This window comes from Juglans microcarpa x Juglans regia, chromosome 6S (assembly GCF_004785595.1).
Source record: "Juglans microcarpa x Juglans regia isolate MS1-56 chromosome 6S, Jm3101_v1.0, whole genome shotgun sequence".
Lineage (NCBI taxonomy): Eukaryota > Viridiplantae > Streptophyta > Magnoliopsida > Fagales > Juglandaceae > Juglans > Juglans microcarpa x Juglans regia.
The window spans coordinates 22059817-22070966 of record NC_054605.1 but is presented as its reverse complement, the minus strand read 5'-3'; the positions used below and the strand labels follow the sequence as shown (position 1 = coordinate 22070966).

At 34.5% G+C, this 11150-nt stretch overlaps 2 protein-coding genes across 4 annotated transcripts; both read right to left on the bottom strand.

Annotated features, from left to right (window-relative positions):
- Positions 1-357: 357 nt before the first annotated feature.
- Positions 358-3861, bottom strand: LOC121237337 (farnesyl pyrophosphate synthase 1-like). Of its 3 annotated transcripts, none has more exons than XM_041134038.1 (9): positions 3520-3861; positions 2668-2692; positions 2425-2573; positions 2166-2264; positions 1946-2062; positions 1753-1838; positions 1608-1665; positions 1035-1121; positions 358-577 (listed from the first exon to the last, which is right to left on the bottom strand). In XM_041134038.1, exons 1-9 carry the CDS (start codon positions 3628-3630, stop codon positions 458-460), a joined length of 852 nt encoding a protein of 283 aa, XP_040989972.1. In that variant the 5' UTR covers positions 3631-3861; the 3' UTR covers positions 358-457. The 3 variants fall into 3 exon arrangements, with proteins under 3 accessions (XP_040989972.1, XP_040989971.1, XP_040989973.1); XM_041134037.1 differs by having other exon boundaries at positions 1753-1850; positions 3520-3855; XM_041134039.1 differs by having other exon boundaries at positions 1753-1850; positions 2425-2540; positions 3520-3850.
- A 1056-nt stretch (positions 3862-4917) lies between these two features.
- LOC121237928 (E3 ubiquitin-protein ligase At4g11680-like) lies at positions 4918-7674 on the bottom strand. Its single transcript, XM_041134860.1, has 3 exons — positions 6363-7674; positions 5552-5933; positions 4918-5429 (listed from the first exon to the last, which is right to left on the bottom strand). The coding sequence occupies exons 1-3, from the start codon at positions 6860-6862 to the stop codon at positions 5283-5285; spliced, it is 1029 nt and encodes a 342-aa protein (XP_040990794.1). The 5' UTR covers positions 6863-7674; the 3' UTR covers positions 4918-5282.
- Positions 7675-11150: the final 3476 nt, after the last annotated feature.

Sequence of the window (11150 nt, the reverse complement as noted above, 5' to 3'; positions counted from 1 at the left end):
TAACATCAAACTCAAACCCGTTAATTTTGTATCATGTTCGTATTGGATTCACAGGTCATGTCACTTAATGTCACCCCTATATTTAATTTCGGGTGAGGAAGAAGAAAGTCAGCCTAAATTTGTTCAATCAAGACCTCATAATTCATAACAATTTTTTTTTTTTTTTTTTACACATAAGTTGGTCTTACTACATCATTTATAAGGAGACTCATTTTAATTTTTTTTTTCTTTTAAAAAAATCAATGCACCAATAATTTTTTAGCATAACATCAGCAGTGTGTTAAAGAACAGTAAAATAATAAATAGTCAGTAAAAGTAGGATAAAAGAATTACACTCGTGAGGCTAGTGTAGCCCAATATTGTATTGTATTGTATATTAGCCCCCCGGGGGTGTTTGGATTATATAATCAATGCCAAGATTTCTGAAAGGAAATATGAATTGAAGGACCAAATTGTGTCACTGGTGTCCTTTCGTCAATAATGATTTTAACACAGCTTGTACTGCTTTACTTGGATGAGCTTCAATGGATTTTACAAGCTTTCCGTAATTCTCATTCTCGTACTCCGCAGCCACACCCTGCATCATTACTAGTTTTTAAATTTAAAATAATAATAATAATAATAATAATAATTCAAGAAGAAAACCGGCAAATGACTATTGAAGGAAATTATATCAGTACTGATTGAGTCATATATATTATATATATATATATATATATATATATATATATGAGTAAACGCACCTTACCGACCACTTCAGGAGCACCAAAACAATCCTACAGAACAGAGTATCATTAACACTGCCACAGAAGCTTTGGGAAATTATCCATAAAAAAAAAAAAAAAAAAAAAAAATTGCACATTTACAAACATACATCCATACACGAACATAGACATATATGCATTTTCTGACAAGACATGCATGCTGGGAAAAGAAAGAAAAACTTGGCTATTATAATTTGCTGTTGAAACAGCAGCTGTAACGCTTCAGCAATCAAATGAAAGTATGGATTCCTTTTTGCAACAAACAATTACCTGTACTTGAAAATAAAATCCCATTTCGACCAGAATGTTCTTCACATTGATATGATTTTCTCCAGACATGAGCAATGCACAAGCAACCTGGATACATATATAGAGAATATTAGATTCACTAAATTTGGCATAAATAAGCACTTTCTGATCTCTAATGGGTTACATACATAGGTATAGTCTTCTTATATATAGACATAAGAGAGACATGTAAGACAAAAGAGAGAGAGGAAGGGGTTTTTCTCTACAAGGGTTTCAACTCATACAAAGCTGGTATTTGGATGCTTTCATGGGGGTGGGGTGTTTGGAGAGATCTAATATCATGACCACAGCATCCAAAATGTAAGTCCTGTAAGTGAGCAGTTTCAGGTGGAAATAAATTTTAACCGGAAGTGATCAACAAGTTCAAGGACTAGCACTACTGTCAACAGATTTACTTCAAAGAATCACCACCAGTTGCGAGTCCCTTTGAATATTGGGATTTAATGAAATGGGCTTCATACAAAGATAAAATATAGATTAATAAGACTAAGAAACGTACGAGAGATAGGAACATAAAATGAGAAAAGTACTCACTGAAAGGTAGTGTGAATAATAAGTGGTTTTGTAGTACTGAACAATGCGTAGGTGGTGGCTGCATGCATGACAACACAAACATCCTAAATTTTAGAAACATAAAATGATTGGAAGTTAAATTGTATATATATAAATTGTTACTTACAGACGCAGTGTCGACGACTTAGATAGATCTTTCTCTCCTATAAGCGTACTACTGGCAATTAAATCTGTCATTTTCCCTGACGCGGTCTGGAATTCCATCTGTACGCATGTAAGTAATGTCTTTGGTTAAAAAGAAGAGAACACTCGCTAATGGTACTTGTACTGCTTTACAATATATGGAATGATAATCCAACCTCATTAAATAAATCCAGCAGATCCACGTAATAAGGCTTTTCTCTAAAATGTTTTTTGAGAATTCTTGTAATGTGGTTGTGGAGAATTGAGCCATCATTTACAGCAATCATACCGACCTAAGATTAATATAATTTACACAAGTTGGGAAAAAACATCAACACGCCTTTTATAGCTAGTAAGAAGGAAAAGTATTCACTCTTTACTAAAAGTTCACATGACCATGGGTTGCTTAAACCAACTGGGTTGACCACGGCGCTTCACAGCATCTTCTGGGATATTGTCTGTGATATCGTCAAGAACACGAAAATATGCTTGAAGCTGCAAGACTCATTTTGAAGATAGGAAAATTTTTAATTTGATGGAAAAAAAAAAAAAGTGAAATAAAGTGGTCTATATGCATGGTAATTGCCATGGGTGGATTAAATCAGGATCAGCCAAATTAAAGAGCAAAGAGGTAGGTTGTAGTAGTCATATATACCCATTCAATGCACCAGCCTAGTGCACACGCGAGAAAAAACTCATCATCAGTTAGTTCCTTTTCTTCTTTCAACAATTTGTAGCTGTCAATGACACAGAGTCCTCGGTTCAGCTTTCCTGCCAATAGTCCAATCCAACTATTTTCATTTTCTATACATTGGAGGGCAATAACTAGCATTAGCACTAAGATTTCATGAGAATAAAGTAGACAATTTCTTAAATATCATATCTGCAGTCTGCACACCTCTTGGTACGTTGTGGTCCAGCATCTGCAAAGAGCAGGTGGCATAGACACGATTTAAGTAAATAGACTTTAAACCAGGGATAATATTCTGTTCATACCTCATTAAATTTATCGTTTTTCAAGCATGACAAAGACGGAAATGGCCTCCAGGGCTCAAAAACACCTCCAGGGCTAAAAAACAATCAGCAAAACTTCTACCCTCCTCCCATATTTGGCGTGAATACGACGTTTAAGATGGAGGATAATAGTTGTGATGTGCTCAGGTTTGCAGTTAATGCATGCACATCGAATAAGTTGTTGAGGAATAATTTCACATTATCTATAGACAAGGTTTTGGACATGTTTATAAGACAATCATATTTTGTAAAACCGATTTTATGATATAAGTTAGGCCCATAAATTTTTTCATGATATCAGAATTGTCACAGGATGAATGAGGCCTACACTACTTACTCCGATTAGAAAAAATACTGATTTGCACGTGAAACATTGCCCGTCGACAAGATCTTAGATATGTTTATAAGAAATTAACAATTTTCTCTTGTAAAATCGGTTTTATGAGATAAATTAGACCCATAAATTTCTTCCTAAGTTACAGGATTAAATAAGATTTTAAAGCTATTAAATAAGTTCGGGTTTGTACTTTCTCTTTTCTTGATCGAGCTCATGATCATACAATTATCTACCGGTTCGACTTCTATTTCGGAATTTAAATGGAAACAAATTTTAGTTTTCTTGATATTTATTGCGTTATATATATATATATATATATATATATACACACATACGAAAGAGAATGTGTACAGGGGTGTGCGCACGATACTTGGAGAGAGAGAGAGAGAGAGAGAGTACCCGTTCGACCCACTGGCGAGAATCTTCGGTGAAATCGAAAGCCGGGTCATGGAGGATCTCAGACTTCAACACAGAGTACACGTCCAAGAATCTCGACCTCAAATCGCCCATGGTTTCTTATTTCTCGAGGAAGTGACGCAGAGAGAGAGAGAGAGAGGTGGCGGGAGAGATGGAGGAAGGGGGAGTATTTAAAAGAGGAAAGGAGTAGTGATTGGGGCGGCGTCGTTTTGTATAATTGGTTGGGCTGGTTTAATTAAATAAACAAATAATGTAAGAGGGTCAGCGGCTCTTGTGTTAAAGGAGCCGCCGCCTCCACCGCCTCCGCCTACTACTACTACTACTAGTCTTATAGTTGGTAACTTTTTTTTTCTTTGTTTCCTTATATAGTTGGTAACTTACTTCAAAGAAAGCGATCGAGTGTAATCAATCGCCGCCAATAAAATAAATAAATAATATATTAATTGGTAGTAGCTTTCACATAATTTATAAACCGTAACTTAAAAGGCAATAAATTCAGGAGGGATTGAAAGTATTGTTTTTAAAGGAAAATAAGATAAGAGGATTCGTAAATAAGAATGAAATAATTTGTAAATAATAATAAAATAATTTGATTTGATATGCTTTATAGAATTTTAGAAAATGATAGAAAAAAATGGAAAAAAATTATTATAAAATTATTAGAATATTATTTTTATTTTAAAATTTAAAAAAATTAAATTATTTTTCGTATTTTAATTGAAAGTTTGAAAAATTTATAATAATTAAATGAAAAAATTAAAAATTAAAAATTAAAAAATATTTATATTTATAGTATTTAAATATTAACAGAAATGAGTAAAAAGACTTGGTGTCCAAGTTAAGTCTAAATAAATTGTGGCGATCTGAGCTATTGCTATAATAATAATAATAATAATAAAAATTAGCACCACCCTACATTCTAGTCTACTGCCGGAGGCTGAGCCCGAGCCTAAACCTGAGCTACTGCTACTACAAAACTTGAGAGGAGGGGGGGGGGGGAAATGAAAGTCAAACAAAAATAGCCCCTTTGGCCTTTTATTTAATTTAAAAGTCAAGGGTTGTCCAGAATGCATTAGTCAAAGGTTGTCCAGAATGCATTTCTCTTCACTGTTTCAACTTAACTAACTAATGTACTGACAACTTCCACATCTTGTCTGGGATGGATGAAGGGAGGAAGCCACTGAATCCCTCTTCCTCTCGTTCCTATTGATTTTTTTTTAGTATTTCCAAAATGGCGTGTTAGATCTATAATAGATCATGGCATGTTATCTATTTTTCCTTTTTTTTAAATTAATCTTAGCAATACAGTCTTAAAGAAGGGTGTAAGATGCAAAATGAGTGCTTGTTTGAGTGGCTACAAAGATAACTTTACTAGATTGGTGGTGATAGTATAAAAAGGATATCGGTATCTTTGATGAAATTTTAAAAAGTTACATACATGATACATTTTGTAAGATACACTGCTATACTCAGAAAGTGAGAAGACTACAACATTGATATCCGCCACTTTATATGTATACTCAAAGACGGTAGATTTTTTTTGTTTTTCAATGGTTACTGGTGACCTCCACTGTACAAGCAATACTCACTCAAGTAACCACGATAATCCATTTATTTCACACTACAGTGAGAAAAAGAAAAATGAAATATATATATATATATATATCTGTGTGTATATGTATATGTGTGTAGTAAAAATAGAAAATGAAAGATCGAACTCTGCTTGTGGGTGATGATGTTGCTTTCTACCTCTCTAGTTCTTGTTTACAAAGAGGACAACAAGATATAATTTGAAGCCATTGATCTACACACTTGAGGTGGAACACATGGGAACATGGCAACTGCCTCAATTCTTCCTTGTCCCTGTACTTGGCTAGGCAAATGCAGCATTCCTGTCATTCCCATCACAAACACAAAGAAAAAACAACAATCTCATCAGCACACCAATATATTCTTTTGACACAGAATCTTCTAAATTTGTTAATCTTTAAGTGTAAGTTGAAATGAGACTTACTAGATCTTCATTTGCAAGGTCGGGATTACAGTGAGTACCAGTGCAAGGCACTAACTTGGTGTCGACTTCTTTGTACCTCCAACTGGGAAGCTGGGAAATTTGATCGTCTGATGCTCCTTTATCAGTTGACCCCGTGTTCATGTTATATCCGACGAGGCTGCTAATCAGTGGCACGCAACAACATAGCAGCAAAAATAGCAGGAATGGAAATGAGTAGCATATTGCATTCCAAGCCAGCAGGGAGATGCAGAGCACGTGAAGTTTTGGGGCTCGATGAAAGGATCCAAATCGAGAGTCGAATACCCAAACGTTACCCATCACAAACCATATTGCAAAGAATAATTCTAGTGAAGTTCGGCATTTGTTCATTAGATGTGAGATCCTGTATCCATTGCATTAATCAATTAAAAGGCTTCGAAAAGCTTAAGTTGTCAAAAACTCTCGAAATAGGTAATTCATGAGTTTTTATCTTGTTTTTCATCATTTAAATATAGTGACCACCAACTATTATCGAATTGATTTGAAATTATTTGTTATAACTTGAGGCTTTTAATCATATCACTAAGGGTTCATCACTACTAAGTTGTTTGCATAATTCCTCAATAATTACACTCGAAGAACAAAATCAAAGACTTATCTTCAATAACAGTTGCATGATGTTTTATAACTAGCTCACAAATCTTTGTAATGACCCCAACAAACGAGTTGTCACTATTAGTACAGCGCATGGAAACCGATGATTTTGTTTAAGAGAAAAATATAAATGAATCATAGAAGGTGAATGAGAGAACTATATGTAAAGCTAACATACCTGGATTCTTCGTTGTCCCTCTGCTGTTCCACATCAGAAAGGACGAAACCATCTCCATGAGTGAGATGATGCCGGTAGCGGCCATAGAGTAGCAGTAGACTAAGAACACAGCCAATATTATAACCAACAATCCATATTCTCATTGGCCAAACAGGCTTTTCCTTCTTGGAAATGGTTATAGTAAATGTCGTGATGCTTATTTGAACCACCAAAGCTATAAACTCCATCAGCATCCAAGTGCTTGAATTGAAAGGATTAGAGCCAAGATCAGATCTTGATCCATTCTGGTAGTGGAATACTCTTCTTAAGAAAGAGAACCACCTTGCTCTAGAGATCCTCATCGCCATCCTTACCAAAGACGAAGAAGATAGAGCACGAGTAGGCCTGTGTCGGTTGCCCACAGCCATATGATCTTCTCCTGCTGGAAGATTTGATGAAAATGAAATCTCACTTCTTGAATTGCACAAGGAGTACGGTGGAAAGAAGTGCCGGGTATTCATTTTGAATGATTTTTGTTGGACTAAAAATCAAGCTCAAAACTCTTCCAAACAATAAACTACCGTTGATCCTCTACCCACTGTATCATCGCAAATAATTGAAATATATAGAGGAAACTTAAAAATCACAAAAATGATATTGTTGAATCACGAAAAAAATGACTTTTGGCTAATTCGTAGTGTCACGCAATTCATAAGATTTCATCTCTGCGCACATAAAGCTCTGGGGTGAGCTTGTCAGCAGCAGAATGCCAAAACCCCCAATCCAGAAGCCAACTCTAGTGAATTCCAAACCCCAGAAAGCCCACGGCTTGATATAATGAAAATCAAGCACCAACCATGGATGGGTTTCTTTAATTAAGCCCCTCAGACTAATGAACTCTTCTAGGTCTCCGAACACCACAAAAGCTTGTAACTTTTTAAGAACCTAAGATTCTAGACCCAAAAGCACACCAGAAGCACCACTCCTGGCACTAGATTTCAGAAGCTGTAATGGGTACTTACGTATAGACCTCAATATGAACATGATCAAAGGGATTTTCAACTGTATATAGAAGGAGCAGAGCAAGATGGGTGTAAAGCATATGTCAGGAAGGTGAAGTTGGGTGTCTCAGATGGTGACCAAGACTTCACCCGCAAAAGCTTTGCTTCGAGTTCAAGGGAATCAGAGGGTTTGGAGGGAAGCTAACCGTTGGCCTAACTTCCCTCTGGCTATTGTTTATTAAGCAAGCAAAGTTGAGAGAGCAACCGGTTCTTCGACTGCAAAACTCCTCTCTCTCTCTCTCTCTCTCTCCTCCCTGATTGAATATTGAAATGAAAGCGAAGATATTTCAATGTATTAGAGTTTGATTAATTTCACTTAGAAGTTGGAACTTTAATTGGATAAGACTAAAGAGATTATCTGATGAATTACGTCTACTTTTTGTCAAGTATTAGAATATAAAGGATTAGATTTGAATTGAGGCGGGTACGGTGGCTTTAAGATTTGATGGTGGGCGGTTGGCTAACGTTTCGAATCCAACTAGAACTGCCCATTTGTAATTTTGTACCAAGTAGGGGCAATACATGGCCCTCTTTATGGCATCTTGCTTGTTGATTTTGGTCAAAGCTCATCAATCAGGTAGGGTAGACGACTTGAGACCTTATAAAAGCAAAGCCATGTGTTAATAAGAGAAAAGAGAATAGCTACGGATCAGTCATCGTTCACAACTGATCACCTTACGTGTCATCTTTTTTTTTTTTTGGGTATGTATTTTAGATAAATTTAGGGTTTTTTCAAGTTATTATCATTAGATTAATTTTTTACTGGTTTCATCAGATTAATTTTGTATCTGGTTTGATTAGATTAAGTTATTATCATTAGATTAATTTTATATACTGGTTTCATTAGATTAATAGTTTGAATACTGGTGTTGGTATGCTGGAAAATAGTTCAAGTACTTTTGCAGAATTTATGTCTATTTCATGGGGTAAGGCTGTTGCAGTCTTGTGGCATTAGAAAAGTGGAACTGAAATGGACTCAATGATTGTTGTAAATTGGATTATTTCTTCCTCTTGTGCTGTGTGGTATCTGGAAGATTTTTGGAAGGAGTTAAAAGTCAGTTTGCAGAAATTTACATTCACCATTAGGCATGTTTTTCGACAGTGCAACATGTCAGCAGATTTCCTTGCTAGGTTGGGATCTCAAGGAATTACAAGTAGATAGGTTTCTATGGAGACTATTCCAAGCACGCTGAGAGGACTTATTTGTACAGATAGGAGTGGTATCCCTTATGTTAGGAACTTGCAGAAGTTTTTTCGTTAATCTTGGCAGCATCTGATTTTTTTTTTTTTTTTTCAATAACCTTTTGTAATAAAGCTTTCCTCTGTTTTTATTAAAAAAAAAAAAAAAAAAAAAAAAAGCTGCTTCATGATTCAAAGGAATATGAATTGAAGGACCAGCTTGTACTGCTTTGCTTGGATGAGTTTCAATGGATTTTACAAGCTTTCCGTAATTCTCATTCTCGTACTCCGCAGCCACACCCTGCATCATTACTAATTTTTAAATTTAAAATAATAATAATAATTCAAGAAGAAAACCGGCAAATGAATATTGAAGGAAATTATATCAGTACTGATTGAGTCATATATATATATATATATATATGAGTAAACGCACCTTACCGACCACTTTAGGAGCACCAAAACAATCCTACAAAACAGAGTATCATTAACGCTGCCACAGAAGCTTTGGGAAATTATCCATAAAAATATAAAAAAAATGCACATTTACAAACATACATCCATCACAAAAACCATAATTATCCATAATTCTTCTTTTCTTCTTGCGTACCTAAAAACCACCGAAAAAAAAAAACTCGTATTAAAGCAGTCCCGAGTACAATTACAGAGTTTATTTCCATCACTTTTCTGTAAATATGTCAAAAAAAGCTCCAGAATTCACTTCAAAAAACTGCTAATAATCATAGATTGCTTCAGGAACCTTTCAGAAACAATTGAAGTGTTTTTGAAGACAAACAGGTTCCTAAGAAACTATTCACAACAGATCATGATTTTGGTTTCAAAAGATTCATAAAACTACAAGCAGACACCAAAAGTCAAAATTTTAAATAAATCGATTCCTTATACAATAACTGAAAAAAAAAAAAAAAAAAAAAATCAATGTAACAATACATTAAGCTAAAGCCTATTCAATTCATCATAGCTCCTTCAAAATGCATTTTTTTTTTTTTTAAGTCCAGATAGCGGTACTCCACGAAAATTGTTCCTCATCTTAACTAAAAACAGAAGAAAACCAAAACTTTCTTCAATACACAATCCACAACAACGCAATCCTGTCAAATTGTTAACAATTCGCACAAGCTTGCTACGATTCCTTCGACTTCGATCCTCGCTCCAAGTACTGTGGCACTTGCAAATACCGAGGAGCCCATTTCTTCGAAAAGCTCGACATGGCAGGCAAAGGCTACAAAATCAGCCGATATTTATACGCAACTTCAAACATCAACCTCCCCAATTTCTTCCAAAAATCCAAGATGAGCAGCGACGAGGAAGAGATGATGAAAGAATTGCAAATGGGTGAGGGTTTTCGGTGGGCGGTGAGTGTCGATTGCAAGGAGAAGGGGGAAATTTTTTTCTTGTCACACGTATGGTGTGCTTTGGCTGATGTAAGACTTTTTCATGTTAACAATGGTCGTTATCCTTTGGGTAGTTCCCCCGCTGCCGACACATTCTAAGCAGCCTTCTAAAATATATTTCAAGATAGCTTATGGGATCTTCTAAGTTATGAGTATGTCATCATCAATTCCTTAATTAACAAGTTTGGATGTTCAAATTAGTCCTTCTCGTTATTATTATTATTATTATTATTATTATTATTATTATTATTATATAATAGGTAGAGGATTTTCAACCTAAATTTTTTATTTTCTACTTAAAAAATTGGATCATATGCGATCAAGTCATTCAAACTCTTGATATAATTATTATTATTATTATTTAGATGAGATAAGTATGACTTTAATCTTATCTTGACTGGAAAAAGGTCAAGCTATCTTTCCAAAATAAAAAAGGACTAATTTTAAATCATATTTAGAACGAAAGATAGGAAAAATATCATTGATGTTGAGCCTTATTTTCAATCAAAATTACACTATATTTAAAGACCATAATTGATGATTTGGAAATAGAGTTGGTGAAGACACGTTACCAACATCAAATCAAATTCTGATTTAAAGTTGTTACCGAAAATACTACTTCTGCTAACAACTCATTACCAAAATTTATTAAATTCCAGGAACTAACCTTCTTAAAACATGTATTTTTACGACAGAGACACACATTCAACAAATGCTGCCTGCCGGTAAGTGGTAACCGTTGGGAAGGCGTTGGGGAGATGTAGTGATTGATTTTTTGAGAAAATAAATGGTAAGTTATTGATTAAAAAGAGCAGCTCAATATATATATATAATTTTATTCAAAAATTTTTACATCACAAACCATCTACTTGATATAATTTGATTTGATAAATAGATTTTAATGTCGTGGCTGACTAAAAAAAACTTCTCATTTGTTTTCAGAGATTAGATGAGATGAGATGAGATTAATATTAAAAGGTTAAATAAAATATTGTTAGAATATATTTTTTAATATTATTTTTGTTTTAGAATTTGAAAAAGTTGAATTGTTTATTTTATTTTGTGTGGAGATTTGAGAAAGTTGTAATAATGAAGTGAGATGAGATGAGATGAGATGATATGTTTCTTGAAAATAAACGAGGCCTTAACTGGCT